At 40.1% G+C, this 15,422-nt stretch overlaps 1 protein-coding gene across 6 annotated transcripts in view; it reads right to left on the reverse strand.

Moving 5' to 3' along the window:
• The window catches only part of TLE4 (TLE family member 4, transcriptional corepressor), a 142,196-nt gene that overhangs the window by 53,635 nt on the left and 73,139 nt on the right, over positions 1 to 15,422 (reverse strand). For all 6 annotated transcript variants that reach the window (XM_035029001.1, XM_035028997.1, XM_035028998.1 and 3 more), the window contains one exon: positions 14,631 to 14,647. In XM_035029001.1, coding sequence (XP_034884892.1) covers positions 14,631 to 14,647 — 17 coding nt within the window. The remainder of the gene's footprint in view (positions 1 to 14,630; positions 14,648 to 15,422) is intronic.

A 15,422-nucleotide genomic window follows, 5' to 3' on the forward strand; every position in this document is an offset into this window, starting at 1 on the left:
CAGCATTATCATCAGCAGCTATGTTGTTGACATGCTTTTGCTATTTCACTCAAAATACCATTAATTTTCTGGCTTCACAACAGCTGAGCTACTCCCCATTTGAATATACAAAAGAGTATTTTGTTTAAACCAAATTAAAAGCGTTCCAGTAAATGACTTCCATTTTGCTAGCTATACTATTTTAGCATATAGTTTTTCTTAATCCTCCCTAACTCAACGTCACGTCTGTCATCTCCCCAATCCAAAATATTTCCAGTATTGAAAATGTCTTTTTCTTTTCCCCCAAGTTGGGAAGGGGGAATCCAGAAACTGACGATCTGTGTTATAGCATTCCCGACTGGCAAAACATCTGAAGGGCAGTAAGTCTAGTGTGGCTTTTTAAAGGTTGTAAGACATGGTGGCCTGAAAAAAAAACTAGACACACACACACACACACCCACACCCACACCACCTTCCATTTCGCATCTAGATAAGTTCCGACAGCACCCATTTAAGTCGGAATGAAAACCTCTACTGCTGCCAAGCCCTCCTGGCATCTCACCACTTTATTTGTTCCCATTTGTATCTAATGCTTTTGTCAACAGTTCAACAAAAGTCAAAGCAAACAACCCACTGCAAACACTGGGGGTAACAGCAACAAGCATGAATCCTTCACAATTATCCAGCCCAGCTGCCCCAAAGCTCTTCCGGGCTGCTTTCATTTACAACAGTGTCAACAAAAGGCTGAAACCCAATAACTAGATGGGTCAATATGGCCACTGTATACCCTCTGCAGGAAGAAACGCTGTGCTCCTCCTTTGCTGCTTCAGCAAACATGTAGAATAATTCAGTTAGATGGACAAGTGCTTGTCTAATCATTTGTTATGTGAATTATTCAATGACTTCCCCGTAAACTACTAAACAGGGCTCTTCAAATATTTCTTCGGCACTCCCAGCTGTCCGACTGCAGAAGCACATAAAGGAACAAAAGCGGATGAAAACAGAAATCATGACCCACGTTAGTTCCCGGTGATAATCTCTAGTCTAAGAAAGCCAAGTCTTTACAACTAATCCTTTTGGGTCTACCCTTGCCTAGTATTGTCACTATAGGCCTAAGCTTCACTATGACCCAGCCGGGGGTGGGGCCGAGCAGACAGCCACGCACTCAGCCATTCAGGGCAACCCACGACCAACCGGGGCGCTCCACTACCTTTTACCTTGTTCAACTTTAAAAGCGCCCCCCTCCCACCCCCCGCCTTTCATAACCACTGCCGCCGACAGGTATAATATGCATTTACGATTTTTAATGGAGCATTTTAAAAGCATAATTAGAAATGTATTAACGAGCTACAAAGCATAGTTCAGAAGTACCTGTTCCTAAAAGACTGTATTTTAGAACATCAGATGCCCTGGCCTAATCTGGTAAAAATGCTGACGTTTATTTAAGGAAGAATTACTTTGAGATGTAACCATTCCATTCCCTGCTTTCCTTTCTTTCCTCTTAAACGTATGGCTTGTGAAATCATACATAAACCGAACAGCCTGGCAAGAGGGAACCCTGACCAGGGTCTGGGCCCTCATCCAGCTGAACGCCTCCCTCAGGACCGAAGGGACACGGCCCCACACACTCCCTGCCTCTAGGCCCTGGGTTGGGCACCAGGACCCTGCATTCCCGACCCTCATATGCAGGGTTTACCCAAGTCTTTCTGGAGCCCCCCAAGGGTAGACCACGCTGAGGGTTTGAGCACACCTGGACCTGAGGGCAACCACTGGTGTGCAACAAAGCTCTGAAGTGAGAGCTGGGGTATCTACTACAAGAGCACAGATGAGGGCCCTGGCGGTTCCAGCAATGAACTCCAAGGGGCCTGAGCACTGTAAATTCAATCCTGGCCTTTCAGATAATCATGAAGGTGTATTTATTAACTGGATTTGTAACTCTTAAAGAATCAGACAGATGGTATGAGGGCCCCCATTTGTACTCTTTCCCAGGCCCCACAAATGTGAGGGGTAGGCCCAACAGGAAGCTAGCATGTCATTTTGGGACCCTGTCTTTTGACAGCACTTCTACACCAAACTTTCCACTGCAATGCATCAGAAAACCATGCGACAATTTTTTCCCTTAGAAACTCTTTGGTTTTTTTTACAGATTCAGGTATGATCCACCACAGGAACGAAAGTACTGATTTTATTTCTATAAACACATTAAAAACATAAAATGTTAAAGAGTTCAAAATAAAACTCAAGGATTATGTTGTTTGCTAAGCTAGTCCAAACAGTAAGGATAAAATATCTGAATGCTAGAGACAGACCTTTCCCCTTCTAGATTATTTGTGTTCGCTTTCCTCTTCCAGCCTTCAAACAGCCAGATTATAAAATTACTGCTTGTAACGCACTTGATCAAACACAGGTGAAGGAAACAGCAGACTCAAACTCACATCTGCTCACGACAGCCAGTGCACTCACTGCCATTTATTACATCCCTGCAGGAGTCTCACTTCTTACCAGAAGTGTCTAAGAATTTTTAGTTCTTGGCATAAAGAATTGTGCTTTCAAAAAACAAATACTAGACCAGGACACGAAAAGCAACTTGAGAATTCTGCTTCTCCTAAAGGTCTTTAATAACCCCTATAACTGTTGTATTTTCTGAGGCTGGCTTCCAGTATCAACTAGAAAGCTGGTAACTTTAAAAAAGATTCTTGAAGAAAAAATAAAAAGACCCTTGAAAGAAGACAATTTCTTCTGAACTGAAATGGGGCTATTTACTGGGAGCAGCAACAGGCAACTTTTTTTAATCAGAGAAACCACCTGAAAAGCAAGTTGAGGGGGTTCAAACACCCACAAGTCCAATGATAGAACCTTTTAGCCTACAGTCCAGCTGTTCTGCTGATTCCTACAAAACACTACCTGACGACGAGTAAAAAAGCGCACACCACCATCAGGGCCGGGCATCTGCAGAATGTTGCCACTGGTACTGCTGTCAGCGTTTGCTAAAGGTTCCAGGTTTGCATGTACTTGCACATCAGCCCTGGCAGCTTCCTGGGAAGACTGCCTTCAAAAGCTGTCCTCCGATCACCATAAACTAGTATTTAAAAGAATTCAGGACTACCCGGGAGCTCAGGGAAATGAAGAGAAACCATCCATTAATATATCTGATTCTACTCAGAAGGCAGCACATCTCAGTTCCATACTTTAATAGGAAAACAATTTGAGGGAAGGGATTGTATCTAATGTTTACCATGCACCCCCCAAAGACCCAGGTCAGGCCTATTTGCCCTCCAGCTGCCAAATCAATACCTACCATCTTTGCATATTTTATTTAGGCTGCATTGCTCAATTTTCAAGTTCATGTATCAACACCAACAGGTTTCAAAGTCAGGAACCACTAAAACAATAATTTGGGGTTAGTTGTCTAAAGAAAATCAGGAAAATCGCTCAGCCTCAGAGGTTCAGCTGTGCCTTTTTAGTATCTAAAGGAAACATACACACTGACAGTTCTTCCTACTCAAATGACCCTCAATATTAAAGACAAGCAAATCATAGACGGACTAGCATGTTCCATGGACTTTTGTCTTAATACACTTATTAAAGCAATTCTCCCTACAAACTAAACACACAGACTACATCCAACACAGGGCACTTCATATGTAATATTCTTCTTCCATTCCTCCCCAGGGGGGAAAAAGGGTTGACCCATAAGGAAGAAGAGAGGGAGACCAAAAAAGGGGAGAGGAAGAAAAAAGGAAGAGGAGAAGGGAACTGAAAATGACAAGGGTGAGCAAACCCGTTTACAAGTGAGCATCTGGCACTGACAGGAGGAACTGAGCACAGAGTCTGAGGATCGGCGCTACCGTCTGGAGGGAGGGCGCCAGTTCGAAAATGGGAGGAACTGAAGACAATCCTGTTAGGAGTGGGGAGTAACTTAGCTAACCAAAGTATTATTCCTGGATACCTCGCTCTTTAATTTTCTATTAGTCATAGTTTGCTCCATTTTCCCAAGGGCAAAAATGTTACCAACTTAGTTTAGAATTTCCTAAATAAGGACGGACTAGGCTACTACCAGATTTTATTATGAAAACAGATTCCAGCCTAAGCACCCAATTCAGGAGCCTCCCTCTGACTAGCCCAATATGGTTTGGTTATAATCCCCAGGCCGAAATTGGGCCTGGGGGCTGGGGCAAGGGTGTGGGACAACTCAGAGACCTTTCAAGTCCTGACCACTGTGGTAGAAACACAAGTGATTATTTCAATTTTCTCCACAAAGATTATTTTTTCAGGGCAGCCCAATAAACCCAATAATGCCCAGATTTACTAGAAAATTTTTTATTCATTTCCCCATGCACCAGAAAGTAAGCTAATAACATCCCACCGAGAGTGCTGTCAGGCCAAATCCCTCCACTGCTGAACACACTACCAGGATAAATCTGCCTTCATTTGCCATTCCACCATCCACTTTAGGGCAAGACCCTGGGGACTGCTCCAGATTACCCCCTCCACACACAATGTCACAGGCACAAGCCCGAGTGGCCCAATCAGTGCCAAGAAAAGAACAAACTAAAAAAGATTAATTCACAGATGTTCATGCATTTCACATACACTGTGCCCCATGGTCCGTTGCTAGGGCAACGGGAGACCACCAGTGCGAGCTTTATTGGCTTTATGAAGTGCGTCTCGGGGACTATAGTCCGAGAAATGCTGAATAATAATAGTGTGGCTTTTCTGAAGCCTTGTTTTGTGCTTATCCACATTTAACCTTCCAAGTATTATAAAGAGGCATCGTTATGCACAGCCTTCAAACCCCCCCACCACCATCACCACCAAACCGCCTCAACTCTCTATCTAGAAACATTAAAATGCATCTCTTGGGGGCCCATTTTGGGAAGATCCATGTGAAACTGCTCAACCAGTTCCACTAGGGAAAAAAGAGACCTACGACCATTTAAAGATCACTATATCAGTGCAGCTGACCACATCAACAATTTCTGAACAGAACAGAAGCTACTACAAAAACCAAAACGTGCACAGGCCCCTTATTTCTGTGCATGGGAAAGAACCTTGCTTTTGAACATCACAGTCGGTTTTAACCAGAAGAACAGCAGAAGCAGCAAGCCTTACTGGTCCAAAGTCTCTTCCTCTCTAACAGAACTTTTCTGCGACGATCGGAATGTTCCATACCTGCACCGGGATGGCAGCCACGTGCAGCCACTGAGCACATGAAGTGCGGCTAGTGCAACGGAGAAACTAGTTTTTAAATTCTACTTCATTTTAACAAATTTAAATTTAAAATGCCTCATGTGGCCAGTGGCTACCGTATTCACACAGTTTTAGAGGCTTACCAAGACAACTAGGTACGTTTTTAAAAGTTCACAAAATGCTCTTTATGCTTTTAGTTTCTGCTTAATTAACACAAATATAACTCCAAGTAAATATACACAGAACACTATTCAGGACCGGCGGTCGCTCACTGTGCTGGCTCCAAACAGCCCCCAGCCGTGGCCTAATCAGCTGGGTTCTTTGTCCAACAGGCCCAGGGATGAAGACTGACTTCCCCCTCCTCCCCCACCCCCCCCCACCCCAGTCCAGGGTGGGAGGTTAAAATCACAAATGTCACAACTCTCAGAGCAGTAGCACAGATCAAGTGTTAATCTAAAGGGAAGGGGTGGGTGAGGGGGAGAATACAGGCTGGCTGGGCAAGGGAGGATCTGGAATGAAGAGGAGAAAAATAAAGCCAGTGAATAGATCAATAGAAGCAACAGCTTACATTCAGATTCACAGGAGAAAGAACACACCGAGACAATCATTTCCTGGGAAAAGCTCAAGCCTAATGAGAATTTACTCTGCTCCTTTATGTGACAACCAGCCCTTTTGTGGCACGGGCTTCCTGACTGACAGGAACCCAGGGCCCCTTAATAGGATTTCCATATTATTTCCAACACCTGCCCAGAAGTTATTTGTTTACATTGAAGGAGGCAAGATTCTCAAATCAGACATCTGCTTCTAGTTCAGGCATATCTTAGGAAACCATCTAGAAAGCAGCTTTGTTACCATGGTGACATTTTTATTTTCCGCCTTTAGTTGGCTCAAAACATTAGCATTTCCAATTTTATTTTGTTGTTCAAAAGGCCAAATGTCGCTCAAGAAAACAGAAGTTTAAAGAAAGATAAATGAAGAGAATACTCAAAAATTTCTACAATTAAAATGACCATAAGAAAGAAATAAAAATGAGGTGTTATTACATAGCCTACTGGCCTCTCTCATTGGGTGGCATCACTAACCTGTTTACCTCCCCCCCCCCTTATATCTGAATACTCAGCAACTTGAAAAGTACCAATTTTGAAAGACAGATTCAAGAATCCTTAGGATGTGATACAATTAAATAATGAGTCCATTTCCATGAAAAAGAATTCCTCTTGCTCACCCTATCACCATCTTTGAAAGCTCACTTACAACAGTAATACTGAAGACATTTTAACTTCCACCCCACTGCAATTCAGTACAAGGGTGGGGGGTGCGAAAGACAGGAAAGCATAAGCTTTTCTTGAACATTTAGAGGTTGAGGTTGAGGAGGGGATGGAATATTCAACAGCGAGGGGAAAAAAATAGATTATGTGGGAGCGGGCTCCATACAAGTGTATGCGACTGCTTTCCTTGGGGCTGAAGCTCAACTACGAGCACTGGGGATCCCATGGGTGGGGGAGGAGGGTGCTTTATCACCAACTACAACTATCACAAATAAATAGGAATATAAGTTACAATACTAGTAAGGGAAGCCCAAAATGTTTTTTATAGCACTATAATTTACTACAGGCAGAAATAATTTGGATTGGTTCTGAGTAATGAATCCAATGAAGTTAAAGTAACAGTCCTTTGGTTCGATTTTTAGATTCAAAGTAAAACAACTACGTATTCAACTCTAAGATTTAAAGTTTTGATTTGACAGATCTAAGCAGCATTTAGTCTTGAAATATGATTTTATTACTTTCATTTAATGGTAAGCTTATTTCAAAGAATCTAAAATTCTTGCAGAAAGTACTACTCTGCCCTCAGCTTCCTTTCTAGCCCTCTTTCATGAGACCCAAACTGTGTTCAATCCTGTCCCACAGCAGCTGCCATGGTGATAATTAGATAGGATTCCTCCTGACGTCTAAAAATACAACCCTTAGTGATGGCCCCCAGGCATAGGGAGCCTTCAACCTAAAAGATACATGAATTACTTCAAACCACCATAGAACAAAATACATTAAGTTGGATATATAAGTAAATGAAATCATTACCAGCAGAAATGATTCAAGAAAGCTTGAGAAGTGACAGTATGCGGCTACCCCAGGTGATCTTATAATTTTGCCAGAATGGGTTATGAGTAAGTATTACTGGAAGAATACAAAAAAAGATGGTGAACAATTCTTTGGAACAGTTCTTTTGGAAGAATTATCTACATTTTGAGAAACAAATGCTTTTGAAATTAAAGTGCTAGTTAAAACGTTTCAATGAGTCTTGGGCCCCTCTAAAAATTTTTTAAAATGTTAGATACTAACTTTACCGTGCAATCGTTTTCACGAAATAGATGAAATGCATTCTAATTAAGAAATTTAGATATATTAAACACCAGGATGAAAATGTTTGTCTAATAAATAAGAGGGTTGGTTCATGGAGGAAAAGAAACCACCCCTGCCAAAAATCAGCTGGAGAAGGCAGACCCCACCACCAACCCGCCCCTGTTAATTACTATTTGTTCTGCCTGGGTGATGGGTGGTGGAGGAGGGCGCAGCAAACAAGCACGTCTCCCCCAGTCACATCATTAATCCATTCATGCTTGCCACCTGAGGACCAGCTATGGCCTAAAGATATTTATTCATCTGTTCGACAAACAAACAATTACAACATATTTTCTGGAATTAGGACACTTGTTACATTTCACACAGCTCACATGCCTAGAGGCAGGTATCAATTAATACCGAACAAATTACTGCATCATAAACCCATAGAACAAAAGTTCCTGGCTGTCCTTTGATAAGGTAACTAGTAAAATACACATTAGAAACAAATACTTCTATAAAGAACAAAAAAGCAACAATGATGCTGAAACATTTAATTTCAAATTACCATCTTATTTTGTAAAATTGAAAAGAGTTAAACACTGAAAGCTTGAGAGGCATACTTTAAAACATTAAACTATCCTATCCCCTTACCCTCAACCCCCAAAATGAAATACAATTACCACTGTTTATTTAGCTAATGGTATGACCAACTTTATTGATGAAACATACCCTAGGATGTAAGATTTTTATTGTAAAATTCACTTGTAGGATGGAATTGAATTACATAAGAAACCACCTAAATCCAAATGCTTGAAAAAAATACCTAGCATTATACCTTTGAGATCCAGGGAAGTTAAAGTGACTTGCCATCGACACACAGCTTACTAGAGGGAGAGAGAATTCCTAGCAGGGTCTGGATTTTCCTAATTCTATTACAATTCCCTTCTTAACTAATCCTCGATTTGTCTTCCTATATAGTTCCAACAAAGAAGATTAAGATTCTTGCCCTCAAGGAGCTAAAAATTTAATGGGAGAGAACTTTATTCTGTGGGGGCACAGGGCACCTACAGGACACCACCCACAAGGAAATAGACGTACTTAATGTATTTTAAAAATCCTACTTAAAATTCTATTTTTAAAGGCCTGTCTTAAGCAATATTTATGTCTGGAAAGTGTAGTTGGATTTCAAATACATCACAGTCTGTGTTTGAAGGTTAAAGGATACAAAGAGAGTTCTATTTATCAACGATCAGCATCATTTCTAGATATTTTACTCCCTTGTTTATTAATAAATTTCATTAAACTGTTCATTGCCAACACTTATGTGCAAACCTAGGGGTCATTCTTCTACCCATTTTCCCAGCGTAAGAAAAAGACTTCTCCTGGTATGATTAAGCAGAAAGTATTCTTGCCACCACAAGGAAGCACAAAGAGATATCTAGAATATGGGCCATTCTACAGAAGGCTAGACCAGATTCTTCAACAAGTCAGTTACACAGATCTGAGAGATACAACAAAATGAAATGGAGCCTATCTGGACCCCACTTCAAGCCAACCAATTTGATGGAAATCATCAAAGTTTGCTTAGAGGCTGGATATTAGAAGCTATCAAATAGGGCGCCTGGGTGGTTCAGTCGTTAAGCGTCTGCCTTCGGCTCAGGTCATGATCCCAGAGTCCTGGGATCAAGCCCCGCATCGGGCTCCCTGCTCCGAGGGAAGCCTGCTTCTCCCTCCCCCACTCCCCCTGCTTGTGTTCCCTCTCTCGCTGTGTCTCTCTCTGTCAAATAAATAAATAAAATCTTAAAAAAAAAAAAAAAGAAGCTATCAAATAATTACTTTTATTGAGTGATTAAAGGCATTATGTCTATTATTGGGTGTGTATTTTTAGACCAAAAAAAATGTCTATTATTTAAGGAGATGTGTTCATTTTGCATCCTGAAGTATATAAAGGCAAAATGCATGCTATCTGGGGTTTGCTTTAAAATACATTAGCAAAGAAATAAAGGAATAGATTAAAATGTAGCTAGAAATTGATAGCTCTTAAACCTCGATGTTAAGTATACGGAGGATCTTTGCACTATTATTTCTGCTTCTAAGTATGTGTCAAATTTTTATTAATAAAGATTCAGACTGAATCCCCCAAAAAGCTTTTCTCTGATGGTGGCACTGGCTATGTGACCTTGGACAGGGCCTTAATACCTCCAAGCCTTTCCTCACGTCTGAAAAAAGACAAAGCATATGCCACCCACCTTCCCAGTTGAAATCTGAACTATGAGTTACACATGCAGCAGTGGGACTGAGTAGGAATCCACCTTATTTTTCCCTAGGTCAGAGTGGACAAGATGCAGTGTCCAAGTTACAGTCCTTAATTAGACAGCTTCTTTTCTCAGATTACTGATGACTGAGGGAAAAAATGGGACATAATGCAAGCCCCAATACAGTCTAAGTTTGGTGGTGGTGTTTTTGTTTTATTTTTTATTTTTTGTTTATATCCTCTCCTTAGTGTTTTATAGATTTCCTCTATTCCTCTTTTTAATCTAGTCTCCTATTACTTTATGCCTTTGTCTTTCTATAACATGTCCTTCTAAAGTCTACAGTAATGGAAATTAATCCCACCAAGCTTTCTCCTGAAAGGTAAAACTACAAACATTCTATTTTATACAGATGCATGGGGGGAGGGGGAGCTTAAAAACACAATGCCTGGACCATGTCGTTATCCCCTCTCCCACTTTCTTTCTCCAGTGGCTTCTCCAACTTTCTCCCACACAAGAAACGCCAAAGGGTTAAACATATAAAAGGCACACTCTTTTCAGACTGATACTCCTTTGAGACAGAGGAAAAAAAAAACAAAAAACACCAAATCACACAGGTCACACAAGATCCTGGAACAGAACCTTAACCATTAAGTCTTGATGTACAAAGTGAAATGGCAAACAGAAGTAATCATTCTGTTAATTCAGGCTAAAAACCCACTTTCACCTGTAACACCCAACTAATGAGGTAAAAGTGCTTTCTTGGCCTGAATCACATACTTCAATTTTTACATAAAAACAGCCTTAGCCTAATTCTCTATTGATAAACCTTTACTGCCAACAGAAAATAATTGGAGATGAGAAGAAAAGCAACGCATGATGTTTTAGTCATCCGCGTAGAATAAACACCAAAATACAGCTGAGGCAGAATGAACAGGCATTGCCTTAGATGCGACTAATGAACAGATCATTATGAAAACCCTTAAACAAAAACAAAGAATTCACACGGCGGGGGAACACAGTATGTACACTCACAGAAAAGCAGTTAGCTTGAAAAATAACTAAATGTAAGTTTAGAAAAATAAAATGCACCAGCTATACTTACACTAGCAAAAATTACAAAAGTTATAAAGTTCAATACTAGTGGATTGTGTGAGAGCAAACGGCATTTTAACGTGGTACACTGTTTCTGGAGATTAATCTGGCAGTGTGCAAGTCGCTAAAAATGATCATACTCTGATGATGCACACAGCATTTTGGGGAAGAGGATCCAATGAAATAATAAAAGCACCACCACTCTGTAGGAAAAAAATGTACTTATGCTCTATTTTACAAAAAAAAAAAAAAAAAAAGGCAAATCCTTCTATTGCATTTGGGATAAAAAAGAAGATACGTGATATACATTGAAAGGACTAATGAAGTAATAAAGTTTGCACAATAATACCAATTTGGGAGGGGCCGTGGCGCTTATCAGTAGTTGGTGACAGTGAATTTTGCTATTTCTATTGAAACTGGTCTCGATTTGGGGATCCATGATTTGCTAGAAGGTATCAGAGGTGTGCAGACATCTGGGGGTAATAAGACTAACTTCTCAACCTCAAATTCCTAGCAAGTTTTGGGTAAAGTGGCCCCCATAGCTCTCAATCATTATCCTCACATCAGCCACTCAGTTGAGAATGTATAGTGATGTGAGGAATGTAATGACTTCGCTTCAGGAGCTGGTACCACTAGCAACTGGGCAGCTCCTGGCAGCATGTGGAAACGTCTGCTCTGTAACCACTTTGGAGCCAACCAACTTTTACCCCTTTGCCCTCAGGAGGCATGAGCCCTGGAAGGTTCCACCACCCCAGAAAATGCTTCCTTGGCTTCACTTATGTTGTTTCAAGGGATGAGAGAAATGGTATGAAGCACCCCAGAAGATGGCGAGAAAGCCCCCAGTCAGGAGAGAGAGGAAGGAGCCTTATTTCGGCGGGGGTGGGGTGGGGCCTCTTGAGACAGCTAAATGTGGGCCTTCCAACCTACCACTAAGGTCAAGAGTAGATAATGGTCCATGTTTCTGGGGCTTCATTTTGGACACATGGAGTTACTAGGTAGCCAAATGACAAGCAGGTGCCCTGAACCCTTACCTCAACAGCCCTAGAATACACACCGTTCTGACTTCTCATCATCAAATAAACTTGATTCTTGGGCTCCCACAGTGCTTTCTCCTTTAGGTCCATATTTACATTCTCTACCCTTGTTGAAAAACTTCAGATACAGGTCTGTAAATAAAAGGCTTAGGAATGAACTTGGCTACTGGAGCTATAGAAAACAAGATCAATAAAGCCAATAGCGTGTGGTTTAGTGGCCAGAGAATGTCCAAGAAGAGAAAGGAAAGGAAGAAAAAGCCCCAACACTTTAACAATTGAATTTCTCTCATTTTACCTGACACCTAAAAAGGTAAAGCACCTTAATTACCTGAATCTTTACAGTAAGTTTAAATTATATTTTATGAGCTATTCTGAAATCTGCCCTGTTTAATAATCTGTAACGTCAAGAAAACATTTTAAGTGTCTCTCACAATTAAACCCATCCACAACCTTGTATAAATCAAAATTTTGCTACCATATCAAAATGTTACACTGGGGCTGTATAACATTGCCCACATCCTCATTACATGCAACACTAATTACTACCAGCAGATTCAGAATTTTCTGCACATTAGAGGCTTTTAGAGGAGCTATAAAAAATTTCAGGCACCATTAATTTAAATTTGTATTGAAATTTCCTTTTGACAGATGGCCAAAAATTACTTATTATTTAGAGTACCAGAGCTGCCTGTTTGCACATTAGAAGAGGAAAGGGAAAAATTAAAAGCAAGAAGGAAATTTATGTCACGTTCATTACCTGTTAAATGTTAAGGAGCATTATCCTGCATGAATAAATTATTTCATATAAGCCTGACTCCAGCTGCAGGCAACTGGCAGGCTCCGGCTGATAAAAACCATCTCAAGTCACACAGCACACAATCATAAAAAGCCCCTCTTAACCAGGAGCCACTTAAGGGAGGATGAGGACGATCAATGGAACAAGCAACTAACTGCTTCTCTGAGCATCACACAACACATTTACGAAAATTAGCAAACTTCTTTCACCTTGCAAAGCCATAGCACAGCCCCAAACCTGACACAACTTCAAATCTTGAGAACCGTACCCAACAGAAACATCTATTTATAGCTACCATTACATAATAAATCAAGGCCAAATCATCCACCTCTATTTCCTCTTTGTTTTCCCCCTGGCTTCTAGCTATATAGACACTCACTCCCAGACTCATCCTGAATGATTATAGATGATTTCAAAATACACCCTACTCTGGCATAAGGGAATATAAAATGTAATTGACACAAAAGTGTGCACTGGAGTATAAATATTTTCACAGTCTTCTCAGAGTGGGGCAGGAGAGGAAGCTTTTGTTTAGTTCACTGGCCTGCCTAAAGGTATGTATTTATCATAAGAAGGCACAGAATGTTTATATTATTGGCCCCAGAATAACTAGACAGGCTTTCCAAGGACTGCTATCAGCTAATCCTGGTCAATGCATTTACTTACCACTTCCTAAGTACACATGTGTGGAACACTCAGATCAAAATTGCTTTTTTTAATCTAGGTCCTGATATGCATATTACACAACAAAATACACAACTGTAAAAGCATAATTAAATAATTCAGTGTGTGCAGTTCCAATTGTAAATGTTGACATTTCTATGGGTGTACAGATGCCCTTTCAAATTACAGAGACTCTTGAAGGGTAAAATAGATACACTTAATTTTTATTTTCCATTCTGTAAGGGTTTTGGAAAAAAAAGACAAGGAGTAAAGAGCCGTTCAAAGTGACAGCACAGGTGGTTTCAGGGGAAGATTTTAGTCTTCATTACGCATAACTCCATTAAAAACTACAAGAGATGTAACTGCCCATGCTCCAAAACAACTGTTGCAAAATACAAGGAAAAGACTTGACAGCATCTGTGCATTGGCCAATGCTTGAGAACTGCCTTGTCCTTTTAATCTTTACAAAATACAACACAAATATACAGGCAATTATGCATAACACGGTGGCATATTTACATTGCGCCTGGCTCAAAAGTGATCAAGCAATTTTCATATTTTCCTCATTTCCTGCCGTGGTAGCCTGTTTTTCTTGTTTGCTTACTCTATAAATTCAGGCATCCTTAGCACATCCCATTCTGGTGTTACACAATCACATCCAAATCATTAGGCCCTAAATACTTTTCCTCTTTCCCTACAACTTGTCTTGTAAAGACAGAGTTCCCTACAACTTGTCTTGTAAAGAGACAGAGAGGCAGATAAGAGAGATGCAAAACCTAAGGAGAATAACTTGCTATACTGGAAAACAAGATGTTGTTAAATAAATATCTTTCTGGCAGAGAAGAATGCTTTTATGCATTCTGTTAGAGAGTTTTGTAGGATGGAAATGTTTTCTAAAACGAGACTAATGTATATTTCTTATAAATCAAGTCATTTACTTTTCATTATTTATCTTATAGCCAAAGCCTAACTGGAAAAAAAAAAAAAAAAAAGTAGTTATTCTTCCTCACATAGCAAGACATAACCATATAAGCAATGTGAGCCAGATCTTCCATAGTTCCATCCTGGGCTACCAATCCAATTGTGATAGAAAAATGAGACCAATATTTTCAAAAATCTCAACCACACAACTGAAAGTAGTCAAAAATACAGTTAACCACTAACTGGTAAAGCCCAGCAAATCATTCTGTAAATCTCAAAGAATCCACAACCAGATTGATTCAAATCATTTAGAGACCTTCTAAGCCATTCCTTCATCTGTGAATCTGAGTCCTACCTTGATGGAGTCTCTGTCTATAGGCCAAATAGCAGCAACACAGGCGGTGGGAAAAAGGAAAAAGAAAAGTACCAGTTAGTTTACATAAAATCATACATTTATCAAACTTGATCTCTGCTAAATAATAAATGGCACAGATGTCATCTTTGCAGTAAAGTTAATTATTAATACTGTTCGACCAGATCCACAAAGTGCCAATCTACCTCTGACACAATTTCAGAAACCGAAGCTGGATATTCAGATTATTTACACTCCTTATCGACTTGTCCACTTAAAAAAGTGTTCATAGTCATGCTTCAGCCCGGCTTCATAGCACTAAGAAATATTACAGTGTTTCCAACATCGGAGATGGAAAATTTAGGTCTGTGATAAAAATCATTTACCCAAGATTATAATTCATGGTAATGACAATGAAACAGGAGTAGATATGAGGTTTTAATTATAACCACACCTTTTAACCAATGAACCACCCATGTGCTAACTAAATTCCCACAAAGGAATGCTGGGAGAGACTTCTTCATTTGCTTTTCTGCCACTGACTAATAAAAATTATTAGTAAGCACCATTCAAACATACGGTCACATCAAAATCTCTCTGAACCATTCAAAACCTTTAATGGAGGGAGGAACCCAATCTAGAAGGAGCACAACTGTCCTTTAAATCAATTATTTGCATAAACTATTGTGTTGTTTTTATAGGAAGAAATGAGTTAATTTCATGCTTCTGGTTTTTTTTTTAAGATTTTATTTACTTATTTGTCAGAGAGAGCAAGCGAGCACACAAGCAGGGGGA

The sequence above is a fragment of the Mirounga leonina genome, unplaced genomic scaffold (genome assembly GCF_011800145.1).
Source record: "Mirounga leonina isolate KUSES-001 unplaced genomic scaffold, KU_Mleo_1.0 Mir_224, whole genome shotgun sequence".
Classification (NCBI taxonomy): Eukaryota; Metazoa; Chordata; class Mammalia; order Carnivora; family Phocidae; genus Mirounga; species Mirounga leonina.